The sequence below is a fragment of the Punica granatum genome, chromosome 2 (assembly GCF_007655135.1).
Source record: "Punica granatum isolate Tunisia-2019 chromosome 2, ASM765513v2, whole genome shotgun sequence".
In the NCBI taxonomy this organism is placed as follows: Eukaryota; Viridiplantae; Streptophyta; class Magnoliopsida; order Myrtales; family Lythraceae; genus Punica; species Punica granatum.
Genome location: NC_045128.1, coordinates 28256884 through 28276064, shown reverse-complemented (window position 1 = coordinate 28276064; position 19181 = coordinate 28256884). Strand labels below are relative to the sequence as shown.

Below are 19181 nucleotides of genomic sequence, written 5' to 3'. Positions count from 1 at the left end.
TCTATCACAATAACATCTGCTAGATCGAACAAGGTTAAATCCAAATAAATAGAATGGTCCTAGAACTATGCCACGGAAAACTTTAACTTCAACTTTTCTATATCTATCACATCTCAGCTCAAGAAAAGGTGTCTGCTCAAGAAAATGGACATTTAAATATCAGGTGAAAAATGAAAGCGGAAAGATCATCTATGTTCAAAGATCACCTACTGCACATTCATCGGCAAGGCAAAAAAACACTTCCCCGGAGATTCCATAGTTCTGGTAAAGTTGGTGTGCTCTTGGGGAAGACCACAATGAATAGAGGCAGAGAAAAAGCATAAAGGATACAGTCCTTGGGAAGAACATGAAGGAAGGCTCCAAGCTCTGAATCCCAAGCAACCCCCACCACAGTGCAATCACATGCGGGCCAAATTCATCGAGGCCCAGGACTGTCCTGTCATGGACAGAAGCAACCTGATCCTCCGCACCGTCTTCATTTTTTCCTCATTTATGATGTAATTTTGAGGATAAATTTGATAAGTAAACATTGATTTTTGGGCGGAAGAAGCTCGAGCAAAAAACCAAGTACAAGGGAAAACCAGGAGAAAAAAAAAAAAGGAAACTGAATTGCCAATGACAAATTTTTCACCTAATTAACCCTTCCAGTTCGTGAAACTTTGCAGTTTCTGATTTCTCTGAACAAAACCTCTTTTACAGTTTGTCGACAATTACATATATATAGTAGTCTGAGTTCTCTGCATTTACATCTGGGAAGAAAGGAAAAGATGGAAGAGGGCATTTTCCTGGCGAGAGAGTGTGGAATGCTATTACTGCTCAAGAAAAAGTGCTTGCTGAATATATTTCCAGGTTTTCTGATAATTCAGGAATCCCATGAACCAGAAGTCGAAGTTGTCTACTGTAACAATTTGCATGTACTTCTGCAATGGCTTCTCAACATTCTCGCATTGATTTGCTGTCTCTATTTTAGAAAGTGGGATCAAAACCTGTGCAAAACAAATAAAGCAATTCCATCATGAGCTGGAAATGAAAACACTTTCCGTGCTTTTCAAAATGGAAAACGTGGAAAGGCCTCATTTTTATTTTTATTTTTTACCTTGTAATGGACCTTGACAGCTTCTCCATTTGGACAGCACACCTTTAAGGATCTGTGACTGCAGAACGCTAAGTTCCTGATGGATATGAAGAGGAAGCCTGCAATGTTACCGGCTGAAGTTGATAAGCAGCAGTGTGAAGCCTTTAGGAGTCTCTCTCTTTCAGAGACATTAAACAGTGTCTTGAAAACTTTCTCCCTTCCACCCACTTGCAGGAATTGAGCTCCCATGCTCAGCTTCCTTTTTACTGTTTCCGACATCTTCAGATTTGATCTCACTACAAACATGTAAAAGTTGACAAACTAATCAGTAAGGTCGCAAAGGAAAAGTAATCAAATAATCAAGCCTTTCTTAATAACCAATCTTCGGGATAAATTACCCTGAGCTCGGAAACTGTGAGAGAAAAAATCAGCTTTCATCCGGAGCTTGTTCATCCTCTTAAGCATCGAATCTTTTCCTAACCTTTGGAATTGATCTTCGTGATGAGTGGATTGACATTGCATGGAATCAGAATCAGTCAATAATAAGGATCCTGAGATCACCGGAATCCCAATCACTTGTTCCATGATCGTCATTTTCAATCTCGATTAATGAATGGCTTCAAATAACTTTTCCTGAGCTCTACCTCTCGCTTCTTCAACTGAAAGAACAGTTGTAGAAACCCTTTAGAAGAGAAGGATATAGTATTGATTAACGAGAGGGAGCAAGAGGGAGAAAGTTCAGTGGTAACGATTGGTTTGAGTTAGTGTGTATTTATAGACGATGAATTCGGGCGGGTGAATCCTGTAACTTTATGACTCAGACAAGGATCATCAACAGAATAAAAGGAGAGCAGACATGATGAGCATGTTGATGGCAACTTTTTAGTAGGATGATGCTGCTTTTTTGCTTTAAAGAAGAAAGAGGCTTGTGGATGATAAGTGGAGACGACACCAGTCTCTCTTTTCTTAACTATAAGGTTGAGAGAGTGGGGATTGGGCGTTTTCTTTACCTTATCCATTGCATGTTCACCTCCAGCCTTTATGATGGCAGAATCGGTTTTGTTTCCATTGCAGTCCATCACGGAGTATATTTGCTAACAATTGGAAAATATGTGGATGAAACCTTCACAAAAAATGTTGATTCAGTAGACGCAACAGTTGAAAATGAGTCCGGAACTGATACTGCAGCAAGTGAGTACTGTGATCAAATCCTCTAACGATTGAATCCCAATAAGACCCGATTCTTGTTGAACTAGATTGAAGTTTCTAGCTGAGGAAACCCAGCCTACCGGATTCTCAGTGTCCTTAGTTACCCTGAGCATTTCTAAATGATTCCCAAAAGTAGGGGGAGGAGAACCCATTACTTTATTCATATGCATAAGAAGAAAAGGGCCATCTCAGAGCCATACCAGGTCTAATTAAGACCAAACCCACATGGAGCTGATCAAAAGTTTAAATGGCAAGAAAGTCAAAAGAGGATAAATCATATGCTAAAGTTGTTGGTGGTCCATGATATTAAGAATATCCACAGAAATTCTGCATCCGATATGCTCTTCGCTTCCTTCAACTTTAAGCATCTTGGTCGTTTTTTGTAAAAACGGAAGAATAAGAGAAGGAACTGAAGAAACTGTCAATTCCGTATAATTTGTGTTTTTAGAGAAGGAAATCATGTAGAAGAATTCGCCAAAGCCTTATGACTCAGTCATGAATAAACACGACTAAGCTTAACCACAGCAAGCAACACAGAAAGTTAAGATTGAAATGTTTATCTTATAAACCTCTATAATACATAATAATATATATAATTATTTTAAGGAAACGGGTGGAGAGAAAAGTTGGATGGTAAGTCGAACACATACATACATATATAAACAAGTGAAAATATTTCAGGAGCATGCTAAGTTTTTGACTTCAAGGCTGGGGATCGAGTGTAATCCAGCACAGGTTAGCCGAAAAGGAACCCACCCCCGCGACCAACTCATGAGAAAATATTCATTGAATATTACTCATCTAAAGTAGCCAGAGATAGTGCCCTCCTTCTAGGCTCCTAGCAATGATTCTCACTACTGTACTCTTCTCAATGCCTTCAAATCTAACATTATGCTCATATAAATCAAAATGTTGACAAATTTGCTTTGAAATCACACACACACACACACACACACACATATATATATATATATATTAGTTACAGCGTTTCTCATCAGAAATTATTCCCGTTCTATATAGCTCTGTTTTTCCTTGTATAAATGTTTCCAAATTGAAGAAATAAGTTGGTGTCACTTTAAACTTACCAACTTAAACAAAACGAAAGAAAAGAAAACAAACAACTCCAACTTGAATCAGCTCCACTCGGGTCAATTCACTTCCTCCATACAATTTAGCTTTCGGAAGACATCTTACAGACACAATACACATATATTATGCTTTTTGTTTTGGTAATGTTTGGGCATCTTCGAATACTTGTTCCTATGAAACGATGATGTTGGATAAGCTTGTTGCTGAGAAAACTTTTGTCTTTGTTTTCCTTTTCTCTGCCAGAAGAATCTCTTAGACGGACTGACTGACAATTAATTTTTCTTGTTATCATGCTCTCTGATGTGTCTGTGATGTGGCCACTTCCTTTTTCTGCAATCGGATAGACCATGTTTTTTCTAATTTTAATGTTTAAATAATTTTTAATTCTCAACATCCCCAGAAATTTAAGAATGTAATATCCCAGATTTCTCGTGTGTATTTACATTTCATTACCTGACATTTTAGTATATTTTATAATTGGTTAATTTTATCTTGTTTAAAGTGTTGCTCTTACGTTTTCAAAAATTCAACTGGGCCTACCGCAACCTTCCCTTGAAACTTTGCGGCTCAAATCAAATATATGTATATGTGTTTAATTTAATTACTATAAGTTTCAAAGCTGTACATGTGTCAAGTATGACTTATACTATAAGTTTCACCGCCAGCTCATGCTTTTCACCGCACCGCCTTACTCATTCTCTGCTTATAACAATCATTTGTCTTCATTTCGGGCAAAACTTAACAGAGGCTTTGGGAGAGCTTGAGCATGAGCTTGAGCTTGTTATGTCAGTATTTTTAGAACTACATTATTATGGCCATGTCAATGTTTCGGATCATTCATGTATTTTTCTACAACCGATTACGATATTCGTGAATGAAATAGTGAGGTTTTGAAATGTGGACTGAGATTGATGGAAATTTATGAGTACTATGGCATACTAACCCAGTCGTAATCCGAGCAATAGGAAAAGGTTGCCTAGAGCAGAGAGGCCGCTAGTATGGAGCCACCACTATGGTCGGGAGCTGGAAAGGGGTATAGGGACGATCTAAGTTCTAGAGGTTTCCATGATATTTTCATTATATCACTAGACCTGTGCTATGATCTGGCTAGTTTAGGTTGAGATTATTCACTGGGCGTCAAGCCCACCCCAAAATATATTTCATCAGTTGTTTTACAAGTTAAAAATAGTAGTGGATCGTGGCATTTTATCGGGATTTTTACTCGTTTAGTCGAATATGTCTCATCATATGTATGGAAATTCATGTGTATTAATCGATTTTCATCATATATAATCTTTGCATTTTACAAAGACTATCTGATAAAGGATTTGGATTGGGGAAGCTGTCTAAGAAAGACCAGTTTTAAGGTTTCCCACCTTGGATTGGAATCTGCTCTGTCTATGGTTATTTAGCAGATATTGGAGCTAGGCCATATTACAGATAATTTAGCAGAAGAAATCGTGCTTTACCGTAGTGAATAGGGTAAGATAATATATTGACGACCAACAAGTAGAGGAAATTATATGAGCATTCACTAGCCAACAGCCAGATATATGGGACGTCAGTTCGATACTGGAACCAAAGCTCAAACCAAATCTGAACTAGCAAAAGCTGCTAGGATTCTCGATATAAGAACCAGTTTCTCGAATTTATCTGGCCTTTATCCAGAAAGTAATGTCATTTGGGATAGGGTGATTTGTTTTGGAATCGACCATGGAATAAAGAGAGGGCGTTGGTAGTTGGAGGCCAACTGCTTGAAAGGCCGATTTTTGTGATGGCCCCGTTGAAAAGTACAGAGAAAGCCCCTTTTGATTGAACAATAGTGTACTGATGCACATTCATCTACACCTCAGCATCAGCTTCAACCTTAAATAAAAAGAAAGGAAAAGGTTAGTTGGACTAGGCTTTATGTTTTTTAAACATAACTTTGTCTTAGACATAAAGCATATGGTGTAATTTCTGACTCAGCAAAGTCGTGGGTACATATCATGGGAGCTGAATCACAGATTCACAAGCTTCTCCAGGAATATGAACCTATTCCAACGACGATGTTGCTATTAATATTACCTAAATCATCAATGCTGTTTTCTCAGAATATAACGCTCCTAGTGCTCAAATCCTATTTCAGAAGGTCGTTATCTTTTTCCGATGACTTTACGTCTACACTGCACATATTGATTTAGCAAAACGAGAAAACTGCACAATTTTTTTTATGGGTTTCCTAAATGTTCCACGTCGTATATCATGAAATCGGGAGACTGCTATGTACTACGATACGACCATGAAACTAGGAATTCCATGCAGATAACGCTTTTATATATACTTCCCACCGTCATTTGTGATGCAGATAAGAAAACTCTATCCTGTATAGTCAACAGAAGAGTTGGACTTTCCACGAAATACTTTTTCCAAAGGAATCGAGAGATGGAAGAAAGGTTATTGTGCCTTTATTCCCTGGTGATGATCAACTGCTGAGTCATGCTGTGGCAGCATAAAGTTGTTATAATACGCTGCAATAATCCCGAGATGTGATACCTTAACCTCCCTCACAGCAGCAGCAACACATCAAATATCTTTCCTTGACAAGTTTGCAGCAGAGGGAAAAAGAAGACCCTTCAGGATCGAGTATGTGGAAGCAATCTGAAAAACATGTCATTGGAGATCCAGTCGTCTCCGATACATGTGCCCTTTCATATCCCATCCAGAGATTTTCAAGGTCATATTTTACCGCACCTAAATGTTCTTTTGGGTATCAGAGAAAAGGTTCAGTGCTTCAGAGGATGAACAAGCTTGGAAAGAAGGCCGATGTTTTTGCAAACAACCTCCGAGAGCATGGTGAGAAAAACCAAGCATTCCATAAGCTTTTCCTGAATAGAAGAGACAAATTTGCTTAGTAAAACTTATTTTCCATGCAGTGAAACTGAGTCCGAAGATATCAGAGACGGTGAAGGGAAAGCTAAGCTTGGGAGCCCGAGTTCTTCAAATGGGCGGGATTGAGAAAGTTTTCATAACTCTGTTTAATGTCAGCGAAAAAGAGAGACTCATCAAAGCTTCACAATGCTACTTATCGACCACAGTAGGTCCCATAGCAGGCATCCTCTTCATCTCAACCCAAAACATTGCGTTCTGCAGTGAAAGATCCTTAAAGCTGTCTTGTCCTAATGGTGAATCCATACGGTTCCATTACAAGGTAAAAGCCCAGGTCCCCTTTTCTCCACTAAACATTGAAATCAATATGCTTTGAGGTTCATTTGGTTCTTAAGTATAGTTTTAGTTCCGGCTAGAATAAATCTTAACAGTTGCCATTTTTGTGTGCAGGTGCTGATCCCACTCACGAAAATAGAAAGAGCCAATGAAAGTGAGAATATGAAGAGACCATCGCAGAAGTATATGCGGATTCTTACTGTAGATAATTTCGATTTCTGGTTCATGGGTTTCTTAAATCATCAGAAGACCTGGACTTATCTTCAGCAGGCCATCTCTCGAGCCTAGAAGGAGCGGAACGAGTACCCCAAGTCTAGGATAACTGCACAAAACAGAAATTTTCTCATTTCTTTTCCTTCTTAGCTCTCAGCTGACCAATATATATAATGTAATCAGATTTATGGAAGAGGTCTACCGAGAACCCAAAACATCTGTTAATACTTTTAAAAAGATAGTTTGTGAATGAAAAATCAAATGCCTATAAATTCCACTGCACTTTCTCTTGATCTCAAAATGACCAGATCTCCGGGAAATCAAAATATCTGCTCAGAATAGTCTTCAAATTGAGCTTATTGTGTTCGATCAAAAAGTAAAAATTCACAGATGCTTATCTAGCAAGGAAATTAAACTTTGGTGGACCAATCGCACTTTGATGCAACAACTCTGGAAACTTGTGATTTATCCTCATCTATATAGCGTAAAGCTTAGTGTACACCCCCTTTGTCGAAACAACAATAATCTCTTATGTGGGTCTAATGTTTTACCCATTACTCTACGAGATGATGGATTCAGTTTCTCAAAATCCAGCGGCATCTTCATTTATATTTACCAGCTTAGTAATTTCCTATTTCCCAAAGTAAAAGAGTCCTGATTGCTCTCAGAGAAATTGGAGAAGCAAGGTTAGATACAGTTCTGCACCAACATGACAAGGAAAAGGAAGCATTATCCCTAAATATTTTTTTCTTTTCTTTCCAGCTGAGAAATTGAAGTTAATATTCAGATCAATTGATATTCGACTCTGCTTTTTGATTAATTAAGTATATTTCCTAACTAACTAATTATGTGTATTAATATGGGTTTCTTTTAGTCTAGGAATAACCAATAACAGAGAAACTTAGTATGAATCTAATGAGATGTCAAAATCATTATGAATTTCTAATGCATTCAGATGGAGACACTGGTCAAGTGCCGAAAAACTACCTTAACAAGATGATGATATATCCGAGAAGAAGTCCTCTTAACCTACTATTCCTATATACATACCACTAGTCAAGGCAGATGACTGAGATGATGCATTTCAGCACAAAATATTCTGTTACATGGTATTCCTAAAAATTCATGAGGAAATACACGTCCGGAATTTTCACTATAACCATTATATGTAACACAAAAAGTTACTTTACCTTCGGAGACATGGAAATGCCGATTTTTTGTTGGCATAAGAAAATGGATTTCCAAATGCAGTAAGCTCAGTTTTTTATAGAGCTTTATGGAATTGAATGGAAGGAGGGGCTGCAGTCAGAAAGCTAAAAATCCAGCTCAAAAACTTCATCATGCATCTCAACAGTACGAGACAAAAGGTCTGAGCCACTTTTATTCTACTTTTCCAATTGAATGTGGAGAATCTAATCTACCCCCCTAGTAATTTAACTGATCAACCAACTCATCAACCATCTTCTTCAGCACGATTGCCGCGATTTATCAAAGATTGCTCCAAACTTTTTCGTGTCCCACAAAAGCTCCTTTTTCTTCTTCTATGGAATGATGCAATCCCTTTGGCTCGAAGACATCCACCCTGTCTTGGGAAAAAATCACGACAGAACAATGGAGGAGAGAATAAATTTATATATATTGCCAACTTTGAAAAAAAGTTCAAATAGCATCTTCTTACCATATCTTACTAAAAAAGTTCCCATTACTTGGTCATGAGTCATGTCTGTCCCTTTATTCTGTTGATGATTCTTGTCTGAGTCATGCAACAAGAAAGTTTACCTTTTATTTACCTTTTTTTATTTAAAAAAAGCTACCAACTTCCCCTCCAATCTCCATATAAATACCATGTGAGGATTCAAAATCTTCATCACTTAGTCGACCTCTCAGTGAAACCATCTCTTTCTTGAGAACTTGGAGTGAATTATCTCGTCATACTTAGGAGAATATGAAGTGGGAAATTCAGAGACGAGCGATAGGAAATCCAGTGATGTCCGCATCAGTTTCATATCCCAACAGGAAGCTTTTGAATTGCTATTCTAGGAGAGACGAGGATTCTGTCAAATATCATAGAAAAGGTTCAGTGCTTCAGCGGATGAACAAGCTCGGGAAGAAGGCTGACGTTTTTGCCAGTGGCATTAGAGAGCATGGTAATTAATAAAATTCCATAACTTTTTTGATATCCGACAAGGATTAGTCAATAAGGCTATCGATGCAAATATTCAACCAAGAAAATCTATAAATGAATGAAACAGTCAATTCAAACTGCCCTCCATTGAACTAACAATATCTTATTTCTCTGTGTTCAGTTAGGCTTAGTCAGAGGATTTTAGAGACAGTGAAGGGGAAACTGAGCTTGGGAGCCCACATTTTTCAAATGGGCGGGATGGAGAAAGCATTCAAGACTCTGTTCAATGTCAGTGAGAAAGAGAGACTCCTAAAGGCCTCGCAGTGCTATTTATCAACCTCAGCAGGTCCGATAGCCGGCCTCCTCTTCATCTCAACCCAAAGTATTGCATTCTGCAGTGAGAGATCCTTAAAGATATCTTCTCCCAATGGCAAATGTCTCAGACTCCATTACAAGGTAAGCGAGAAGAAACCGGTCTCTGCTCATGCTAATCAATGAGCTTTGAGATTTTTAATTCCAAATCAAAATCATAAACAGCTTTTATCAGACAGAATGAAACATTGTCTTAAGAATCCGATGATCTGTGCAGGTACTTATTCCACTCACAAGAATAGACAGCGCCAGCGAAAGCAAGAACATGAAGAAGCCATCACAAAAGTACTTGCAGATCGTGACTGTGGACAATTTTGAGTTCTGGTTCATGGGTTTCTTGAATTATCAGAAGACTCTGAAACATCTTCAGCAGGCCATCTCTCAAGCACAAATGAAGAAATAATACCTTCAAATCTCACATGACAAAGTGTACATATAAGAGATCCTCTTCTTCTTTCTTTTTCGTCTCTTCTGAAGTCTTCTTTCATGTAGCCTGATCAACATTTCATTGAATCAGATGTGCAAAACTCCTGTGAGGCACTCGAATAGCTGTTCATAATGTATAAAAGATTATGTCAACAGGAAAAAGCCGATGCTCATTAATCACTTCACAGTTCACATATTTTCTTACTATTTCAGTGCAATTTCAAAGTTTTTGGGTTGCCCTTAAATTGGATTTGCAATTCTTTGCCTCTTAAATTTTTTGCGTTCTGTGGTGGTCTCTGGTTGCCTGATATCCTGTTTCGCAGTTGAAAGCATAATTCCCCAAAATGACTTGGGATGATTGACATGCCAGTAAACTCAAATTGGTGAGCTCACTCAAACTTAGCCACCAAGGTGGACTGTTACAAAGTGGGAGGTTGTAAATATAGACAGGAAATAGAAACTACTGAAACCTGACAATGAGATTGTTTCCAACAGTTAAGTCGGTTGAGATAAATGTCAGTTCATGTCAACTTTACATGGCATACTTTCCCAACAGAAATAAGACATTAATCAATTGAAGAAAATTTCCCCACATTTTCCTGATAATCTAGCATATTCTAGGATGGATTTGTTCATCACAGGATCTCGTTTCCCCCACATTAATTGAAACGTTTTCCTTGAGCTCCGAATCTCACTTCTTAAACTGTAAGAACAGTCGTAGAAGTCTTTATAAAATTGATCACCAAGAGAGAGTGAGAGAGGCAGAGAAAGTTAGATTGGTTTTGTTTTAATGTGTATTTATAGAGGATGAAGTCAGGCAGGTGAATCTCGACACTTTACGACTGAGACAAGGATCATCGACTGAATAAAAGGGCCGCAGACATGATGAGCATGTTGTAATGGCAACTTTTTAGTGGAATGACGCTGCTTTTATGCTTTATAGAAAAAGAGCTTTGTCGATGATAAGTGGAGATGGCGCTAGTCTCTCTTTCCTTCACTATGAGGTTGGGAAAGAGGGGATTGTGCGTCTACTTCTCTTTATCTTTGGCTTGTTGGCCTCCAGCCTTAATGATGGCAGAATCAGACTTGTTTCCTTTTCTGTCCATCACAGAGTATATTTGCTCACGATTGGAAATTATGAACGTGAAACCTTCACAAAAAGATGTTGATTCAGTGGAGGCAACAGTTTAAAACGAGTTCTGAAGCAATACTGCAGCAAGTGACATTTACTATGATCAAATCCTCCAATGATTGAATCCTAAGACCTGATCCTTGCTGAACAAGATTGAAGTTTCTAATCCCAACCTACCCGAGTTTCAGTCTCCTTAGTTGCAGGGCAGCTAGGGAATTCTAAACGCTACCCAAAAGAAGGGGAAGGGAACCAGACTTTATTAAAAGGCTGTATCAGAGCCACATCAGACCTAAAGACAAACCCACATGGAGCTGATCTTAACTTTAATGGCAAGAGAGTCAAAAGTGGATGAATCATATGTTAAAGTTGTTGATTACAAAAGCTCAAGCCATGATAATGTGTTAAGACTACTCAGAGAAATTCTGCGTCCAATATGTTGTTCATTTAAGCATCTCTGTTGTTTTGTGTAAACCTGTAAGAATAAGAGGGATTCTTTATCTTTGTTTCATGCACCGAGATGATGCATTTCAGCACAAAACATTTTGTTACATGGTATTCCTATGAATTCATGATCAAATGCACGTCTGGAATTTTCACTATAACCATTATATGTAACACAAAAGGTTACTTTGCCTTCGGAGACATGGAATTTTGTTGAGGTGTAAGAAAAAGGATTTCCAAGTGCTGTAAGCTCAGCTCCTTACAGAGCTTTTCTGGAATTGAATGAAATTAGGGTCTGCAGTCAGAAAGCTAAATTTCCAGCTCAAAGGCTTCATCATGCATCTCAACAGTATGAGACAAAAGGTCTGATCCACTTTTCTACTTCTTTTCCAATTGAATGTGGAGAACCTACCCCCTAGTAATTTAACCGATCAACCAACCCACCAACTGTCTTCTTTCTGCAAGATTGCCCCGTTTACCGAAGATTGCTCCTAACTTTTCCATGTCTCACAAAAGTTCCTCTTTCTCCTATTGAATGATGCAATCTCTTTGGCCCGAAGAAATCTACCCTTCCTTTGTGGTTGGGTTGTTTGGGTGTGGGGGGGGGGACTGTGGGGGATGGGGGGGCCGGGGGGGCCGGGGGAAGAATCTCACTAATGAGCTTCCCATGCATTACCAGGTCATGAGTCATGTCTGTCCCTTTATTCCGTTGATGATCCTCACCTAAGTCATGCAACAAGAAAGTTTGCTTTTTATTTACCCTTTTTTGACTTCGGAAAAGCTACCAACTCCCCCTTGGATTGGTATTCTAGGAGAGATGAGAATTCTGTCAAATATCAGAGAAATGGTTCAGTGCTTCAGCGGATGAACAAGCTCGGGAAGAAGGCTGATGTTTTTGCCAGTGGCATCAGAGAGCACGGTAATTAATAAAATTCCATAACTTCTGCGATGTCTTACAAGGATTAGTCCATAAGGCTATTGATGCAAGTCTCCAACCAAGAAAATCTATAAATGAATGAAACAGTCAATTCAAACTGCCCTCCATTGAATTAAAAATATCATATTTCTATGTGTCCAGGTAGGCTTAGACGGAAGATATCTGAGACAGTGAAGGGGAAACTGAGCTTGGGAACCATAATTTTTAAAATGGGGGGGATGGAGAAAGCGTTCAAGACTCTGTTCAATGTCAGCAAGAAAGAGAGACTCCTAAAGGCCTCACAATGCTATTTATTGACCTTGGCTGGCCCGGTAGCAGGCCTCCTCTTCATCTCAACCCAAAACATTGCATTCTGCAGTGAGAGATCCTTAAAGATATCTTCTCCCAATGGCGAATGTCTCAGACTCCATTACAAGGTAAGCAAGAAGAGACCCCTTTCCGTATCTGATCATACTGATCAGTGAGCATTGAGACGATTCTTTTTCCCAAATCAGATTCTAGAACAGCTTTTACAGGACAAAATGAAACCTTGTCTAAAGAATCCATGATATGTGCTGGTACTCATCCCACTCACAATAGACAGAGCCAAGAAAGTGAGGACATGAAGAAGCCATCACAAAAGTACTTGCAGATCGTCACTGTGGACAATTTCGAGTTCTGGTTCATGGGTTTCTTGAATTATCAGAAGACTAACATCTTCAGCAGGCCATCTCTCAAGCAAATATGAAGAAATAGTACCTTAAATCTGACGTGACAAGTGTCCATAAGAGATTCTCCCCTTCTTTCCATATCCTTTCTCCTGAAGCCTTCTTTCACGTCTGCTGATCAATATATCATTGAATCAGATGTACGAAACTCCCATGACGCACTTGACTAGCTGTTCGTAATGTAGAAAGGATTTTATCAAAGGGAAAAAGCCGGTGCAGATCTATCACTTTGCATATTCTCTTTTTATTACAATGCACCTTTATAGTTCTTCAGTTGCCCTTAGATTGGATTTGCAATCCTTTGCCTCTTAAACCTATCACATTCTACACTGGCGTCTTATTACCTGACATCATCTTTCGAAGTTGAAAATATTAAATCCCCAGAATAACTGAGGATGCTTATCATGCAGGTAAAACTCAAAATTAGCTAGTGAGCTCGCTCAAACTTAGCCACCCGGCTAGACTGTAACAGAGGAGGTTCCAGGTAGCAAAAGAATATGGAACCTACGGAAAAGGTAATCCGAAGAATCTCTTCGGAAACTACTTAAACCTGACAATGAGATCGTGTACAGCAGTTAAGTCGGTTGACATTTCATCTTAGTTCGTGACAACTTTGCATGACATACTTTCCTGTCAGAAATCGGCCATTAATTCATTGTTGAAAGCTTCAACACATTTTTCTTGATAATCCTGCATAATGCAGAATGGATTTGTTCATCGCAAGATTTCTTAGAGGTCAAGTGATTAGATGACCTTCAGAAAGAATAGAGAAGCACATTCAGCTAATTTCAGCACCAACATGAAAAGGAAAAAAGATCAGAAAAGGAAAAGCCACAAGTAAAGATGAAAAAGATAATTACCCTCAAATGCTTTTGCAGTTGCGCACGAGAAGTTGACTACCCATTAAAGCTCTGAATTTGGAGAAATCATTCGTCGATTGTCAACGGTCATGCAGCTGTGAACGACAGGCAATCACATTTTACCACATTATTATGTCGTAAGTTTTTGTTGGTTGTACTGCAGTAATGTGTCACAATGTATGTGCTTGTGAGTAAATATGACATGCAGTGTTCAGCGCATTGTTTGATTTCTAGATAAAGCTCAGAAGCAGGGGCTGACATTTGACTTTTGCTGATTGTTTAATCAAATGGCACCGGATTGAGAACATGGCATTCCTATGTCTGCAGGACTACTGGTATAGTTCGTTGGCCACAGATGCAGACTGTGAATCTGATGCTCAATATTTTACATCATGGAAACACTCAGTTTGGAACTTATGCTGCAACCTACAGAAGGCGATCAGTGGCACCAGATTTATCCAGAACAACAGTTTTCATACTCGTAGTTGACGTTATTGAGTTGTTGAGATGGCCCTTTTTCTTCCATAGAATATGGCCTTCGATTTTCAAATGCGAGCTCTTACCAGAACTGGTGGGATGCTTCTGTCATAGAGCAAACCATCCAGCTCAGATGGCTTCATTACACACGCATCACAACAGTAGAAGACAAAAGATGTTAGTCCACTCGTCTTTCAATAAATTGTCCAAAACCAAAGTCTGGTAATCGACAGATGAACCAACATATCATCTGGTTTTGCTTCTGCAACACTCTGGCAATACTCGCAGATCACGAGGGGGCCTATAATGTTCCACTAGAAGCGTTCTTTTTCTTCTTTATCGATGATCCAATCCCTTTCCCCTGCAGCAAGTAGTCACTGGAAAGCTTCAATTTTCTTGTTCAAGTGGTTCTCCAGTTACCAGAAAACAGGAAATGTCTTGAGCATACATGACTTAATTGCTTCTTTTGATTTGTTCTGCTCAATACATTGTCATAGAAGAAAGTCGGACACATTATGAACATTGCAGGATGAGTTAAACCTGCAGATGTTGCTCAACTAGTTCCAATGACTAAAACATGTCGAATTTCATCCTTCAAGAGACCACCCATTAAAATAGAAACCCAGAAAAGATCTTACAACTAAATAAAAAATCACTGTGTGTGTGTGTGTGTAGGAAAAATAAACATCCTAGATCCAAGTCCAGACAACTGATCACGCATTCCGAAACAGTAAGCTGGCTCTTCAATACGATAAAAATCTAAAACTGACCTTTCAGTCATGAAGCCCGATTTCAGGGGTTGTGAAACAAGTGAAGCTTGTGCAGTTGATGTGCAGAAACATAAGATCCAAAGCAGTGCAAACTGAAGCAGGGCATGGAAGAATAACTAGACAAACCAAAGAAATCTCTTCCCATGACGATCATAGGCCAAATACATCATCCATTAAACAATGTACACATATAGACATGAAACCTTTGTACTTGGGAGATATGAAACAAACTGGCTGAACACCAACATCAACCCCTTAGGAGGCACAATACCAAGAGGGAAGAGATACCCCTCCCAACTCCTGAAATGGTCACTAATGTGACATTCCTCGTATATGGAGCTTCCACGGCAACTGAACTGCCCAAGCAAGGCATATTAAATAGTTACGTCTTTCCCCTTTATACATGACGAGCGACGCCAGACTGGAAATGGTTACACAGTCTTAAATTGCATACACATTGGACTCGCTTAGGCTACCATCGAAATTAACTTTACAACGTTCTGGAAACTGAAGCCCAGCCTCATCACAGACAGCCTTAGTAATTCTCGGGCATGACCTCACATCAAGGTACTCTAGGGATCTGCATTTGTCCAAGAGAACACGAATCCCTGTCACAGTTATCCCGTGGCAATTACTAACTTTCAGAACCTTCAAACCCAATTCAACCCCACCACTTTCTAGACCATTAAACGCTGCATCTGTCACCCCCTCGCAGCACCCAATATCAAGAGCTTCCAAGGATCTGCATTGGGTGAGAATACAGCTCAGCGCACAGTCAGATATGCTCAAGCACCAGTCCATCCTCAGTTTCCTGAGGCTGCTCCCACAGGCAGAGGCTAAAGATTTCATAGCCTCATCAGAGATATCCTTGCATCCGCTGATGACTAGCGTCTCCAAATTCTTGCAATATGTGGCTAAAGAGATTATAGACTCATCTTTGACTTCGTAGCAATCCAACAGCTTCAGTGTCTTTAGATTTAATGAACAGGACTTAGCAACATTAGAAACCCCTTCATCACCAACATTGCTGCACTTGCTGATGTCCAGGAGCTTGATTTTTTTACAGCACTTGACAAGTTGAGTGATTCCAAAATCAGTAATACTAGTACATCCTTGAAGGCCTAACTCTTCTAATCTCTGACAGTTCTCGGAAAGAGATTGCAAAGCCAAGTCCGTGATAAGTCTGCAACCTGCAAGCTGAAGTCTTCGCAAATCATGACAACCTTTAGCAACTGCTTCTAGTCCTCTGTCTGTGACTTTTCTGCAATAAGACACATCCAAGGACTGTAAAGAAGAGAGACCACCTCCAAGCTCTATCATTCCGACATCACTTATACCTGTGGGACAAAAATGACAAGCAGACATTTGGTAACCGCTTCATCTTTCTCATTAAACCAACTCAAATGCTACCTTCATAAAAGCTCACTCAAGGAACTCCGAGATAAATAATAATACTAAATCAACAAGTTCATTGGGTAATTTTACTATAAGAGCTCAAGTTCAAAATTTCCTCATCGGGAGAGCTTTGCAAAGCAGTTATTGGGAAACATAGACATTCTGAGAAGCAGGACAAAAACAGTTTTAAAATGGAGCACAATATCTGTGTAATTAACCACTACAGTTACCGGAAAAGAAGCTTCTCCAACGGATTAAAAAGTAAAAGCCGCACCTCTAGTTCCCCAATGATTGAACTAGTTTACGCAGATAGCTCTAGCAAACAATATCAGAATGCTAGAAGGAAGCCATTATGCGAGAATAGTTCTGCTTGCAATGCACAGAGTTCAACGAGTACCCAAGAAAGCAAATTCACAAAAACATAGTCCAACTGAGTCGCAATCCTTTCGGAGGGAAGAATTTTAAACTATCCCACAATGAGTGTACTTCTCAGTTACTATTTAGATCGTGTTGAGTGCTCCAGGTGCATAAATATGAGCGTTGACCACTGGAGCATGGCATAAACTCAATAATTCCTCCGGAAACGGCCATTTTAAGCCCTTCCGAAACGTATAAACTCGCATCTTCAGGTGGGAAAAATCATTACTTTGACATGAACATCGCAGTCTTAATCGAATCAACAGAGAGAGAGAGCCAACAAAAAATCGCACCTTTACAGTTCTGCAGATGCAGCACCTTCAGTCCCCGGAAGTTACTGGCGATCACGTAGAGATCCTTGTCCGTGACGCCGGGATAGAACGACCTCGACACCGACTGCGAGAGGTCAAGCTCAGACACGCGGAAGAACCTTGTGGCCAGCTTGATGAGCATGTGGGTGCCCGCCCGGACTGCGAGCTTCCTCCGCTCCGAGCTCTGCAAGTGGAGCCACCTCTTGCAGACGAAGCCGAAGAGCTCCCTGTCCTTCTCGGTGTCGAGCTTCGAGAGGATCGACCTCAGCTCGTCGTCGGTCAGGATCTCGTTGATGCAAACAGGGACGGCCCCCGAACCCGATTCGCCACCGGAGGGAGAAGCCATAGATCCCAATCCCAAAACCCTAACACTGGCTGTGGCGACGGCGGGGATTGGCAAATGAATCAGGGCAAGGGAGGCAGCACAGGCAAGGCAATGGCAGGTGGTTGATATAATTTGATCGATGATGATTGATGATTAGGACTTCTTTCTTGTTGTGTTTGGTTTTGTGGCGTTGTCAGTTCTCTTTATTCTAAGCAAAGATTCCACCCCTCCTTTTTCATTTTATAAAATTTCTTCTATTTCTCTCTCTCCCTTTTTTATTTTATTAAATTCTTTTACCTCCTATTTTGATTTTTTTTCAAATATAAAAGAAGTTTGTACGTTTAATACAATGAAAGAAAAATACTAAAATACTAATAAAGGAGAATAGTAGTCCCATTAAATATCGAATTTACAACATTTTGCTTGTCAGAGAGAACGTGCATTACCACACTACACCCTCTTTTAATATTTTGGTCATTTCATTTGTTCAAGCAAACTTTTCTTCTACGAAAAAATGTAACTATCCTAAGTTCCTAACGAAGAATTAGGTTATTAGACCACAAAACTATCTCCAACTGTGTCTCTTAAATTGTGCCTCGAAATTGAGTCTCAGGCTGGCACATAAGCGCCACACTCCATAAAAAAAATGAGAGATTATGAACTCCAATACCTATCTCTATATTACACTTTTATTGTGGATTCACGCTTTTTTTTAAATAATAATTTAAAAAAAAGTCGCATACCTTAAAAAAATTAAAAAATAAAAGTGTGGCCCACTGCATGCCACATGAGCCACAGCAGTGGGCCCCACAGAAAAAAGAGCAGTCCCCCCCTCCTCCCCCCCAAAAAAACAAAAAAGTAAAAAGTAAAAGCAAAAGTTGCAGAAAAAGGACTATATGGCGGCTCATCATTGGCCGCCTACCATCTCTTTGCGGTGCCTTTACAAAGACACGCCTCCCACCATGTAGCGCGCGTCTCTCTCGGCTCCGGTGGAGAACGAAGCCCGCCGAGTCTCTATCCTTGCCAAGTGGCAATGGGGAGACGAGACAGTAGCCCCATTGGAAACAGCCTAAAAAGAAAATTATATGTAATAAGAAGTTAAATTTAAAAATAATAGCTGATATTTCTAATCTAAAAGAAAAATGGGATTCATATTAGCAGGCAGTCATAGCCGAGCTTCGGCAGCACTTGTTTATATAAGCGTGTGTAGAGTTTGTTTTTAGTACTGTAAATTCTGGTTGTAGTAAACTACAAATTTTTTTATGATGAATAATTAATTTAGAATGGAAAAAATATATGTTCAATCTCATTATATAAGTTTGGTTATTTTTCTTTTTCTTTTTTTTTTTGTTCTTTTCTTCTTTAAATTATTTATGTCCTATATTTTTTTAGTACTTTTCTATTTTAAACCTTTCACTCTTTCTTAATTCATTTTTGTCCAAAAAAATTGATAACTTTTATGTTGAGATCCTTTGATTAGAAAAAAGTTTTAATTTTGTTCTATAACTTTCTCGGTGTTATTTCTTTTGTCTAATCTTTTTAGTTTGTTCAATTTTTCCTCAACATTAAATATCTTATTTCTCAATTCAATGACTCGATTTTTGTAACAAATGCAGAGGTAACATCTATTACAATAAAAAAATGTTTTTAAAAATTATAAATATAAATTAGTAACAATTATAATAATAACGTGAAC

The 19181-nt window shown here is 39.1% G+C and overlaps 4 protein-coding genes and 1 pseudogene across 4 annotated transcripts; 3 read left to right on the top strand and 2 right to left on the bottom strand.

The window, feature by feature from the left end:
- Positions 1 to 171: 171 nt before the first annotated feature.
- LOC116197038 (GEM-like protein 4) lies at positions 172 to 1828 on the bottom strand. Its single transcript, XM_031527042.1, has 3 exons — positions 1474 to 1828; positions 1097 to 1371; positions 172 to 986 (listed from the first exon to the last, which is right to left on the bottom strand). Exons 1-3 carry the CDS (start codon positions 1667 to 1669, stop codon positions 810 to 812), a joined length of 648 nt encoding a protein of 215 aa, XP_031382902.1. The 5' UTR covers positions 1670 to 1828; the 3' UTR covers positions 172 to 809.
- Positions 1829 to 5506: 3678 nt separating this feature from the next.
- On the top strand, positions 5507 to 7081 carry LOC116194967 (putative GEM-like protein 8). Its single transcript, XM_031523904.1, has 3 exons — positions 5507 to 6208; positions 6289 to 6563; positions 6692 to 7081. The coding sequence occupies exons 1-3, from the start codon at positions 6001 to 6003 to the stop codon at positions 6863 to 6865; spliced, it is 657 nt and encodes a 218-aa protein (XP_031379764.1). The 5' UTR covers positions 5507 to 6000; the 3' UTR covers positions 6866 to 7081.
- A 1568-nt stretch (positions 7082 to 8649) lies between these two features.
- LOC116195900 (putative GEM-like protein 8) lies at positions 8650 to 9920 on the top strand. Its single transcript, XM_031525306.1, has 3 exons — positions 8650 to 8937; positions 9097 to 9371; positions 9505 to 9920. The coding sequence occupies exons 1-3, from the start codon at positions 8736 to 8738 to the stop codon at positions 9688 to 9690; spliced, it is 663 nt and encodes a 220-aa protein (XP_031381166.1). The 5' UTR covers positions 8650 to 8735; the 3' UTR covers positions 9691 to 9920.
- A 2230-nt stretch (positions 9921 to 12150) lies between these two features.
- LOC116193852 lies at positions 12151 to 13143 on the top strand (annotated as a pseudogene).
- Positions 13144 to 14445: 1302 nt separating this feature from the next.
- LOC116195898 (F-box/LRR-repeat protein 20) lies at positions 14446 to 17654 on the bottom strand. Its single transcript, XM_031525305.1, has 3 exons — positions 17143 to 17654; positions 15038 to 16374; positions 14446 to 14628 (listed from the first exon to the last, which is right to left on the bottom strand). The coding sequence occupies exons 1-2, from the start codon at positions 17504 to 17506 to the stop codon at positions 15479 to 15481; spliced, it is 1260 nt and encodes a 419-aa protein (XP_031381165.1). The 5' UTR covers positions 17507 to 17654; the 3' UTR covers positions 14446 to 14628; positions 15038 to 15478.
- Positions 17655 to 19181: the final 1527 nt, after the last annotated feature.

What these genes read in the sequence shown, in the direction of transcription:
- LOC116197038 (XM_031527042.1), bottom strand. Translation starts at nt 1,669, where the DNA reads ATGACGATCATGGAACAAGTGATTGGGATTCCGGTGATCTCAGGATCC. An exon ending in TCACAGTTTCCGAGCTCAGG is followed by an intron (nt 1,372 to 1,473) that starts GTAATTTATCCC and finishes ACATGTTTGTAG; the next exon opens with TGAGATCAAATCTGAAGATG. An exon ending in CTGTCAAGGTCCATTACAAG is followed by an intron (nt 987 to 1,096) that starts GTAAAAAATAAA and finishes TGTTTTGCACAG; the next exon opens with GTTTTGATCCCACTTTCTAA.
- LOC116194967 (XM_031523904.1), top strand. Translation starts at nt 6,001, where the DNA reads ATGTGGAAGCAATCTGAAAAACATGTCATTGGAGATCCAGTCGTCTCC. An exon ending in AAACAACCTCCGAGAGCATG is followed by an intron (nt 6,209 to 6,288) that starts GTGAGAAAAACC and finishes TTTTCCATGCAG; the next exon opens with TGAAACTGAGTCCGAAGATA. An exon ending in CCATACGGTTCCATTACAAG is followed by an intron (nt 6,564 to 6,691) that starts GTAAAAGCCCAG and finishes TTTTGTGTGCAG; the next exon opens with GTGCTGATCCCACTCACGAA.
- LOC116195900 (XM_031525306.1), top strand. Translation starts at nt 8,736, where the DNA reads ATGAAGTGGGAAATTCAGAGACGAGCGATAGGAAATCCAGTGATGTCC. An exon ending in CAGTGGCATTAGAGAGCATG is followed by an intron (nt 8,938 to 9,096) that starts GTAATTAATAAA and finishes CTCTGTGTTCAG; the next exon opens with TTAGGCTTAGTCAGAGGATT. An exon ending in GTCTCAGACTCCATTACAAG is followed by an intron (nt 9,372 to 9,504) that starts GTAAGCGAGAAG and finishes TGATCTGTGCAG; the next exon opens with GTACTTATTCCACTCACAAG.
- LOC116195898 (XM_031525305.1), bottom strand. Translation starts at nt 17,506, where the DNA reads ATGGCTTCTCCCTCCGGTGGCGAATCGGGTTCGGGGGCCGTCCCTGTT. An exon ending in GCATCTGCAGAACTGTAAAG is followed by an intron (nt 16,375 to 17,142) that starts GTGCGATTTTTT and finishes TTTGTCCCACAG; the next exon opens with GTATAAGTGATGTCGGAATG.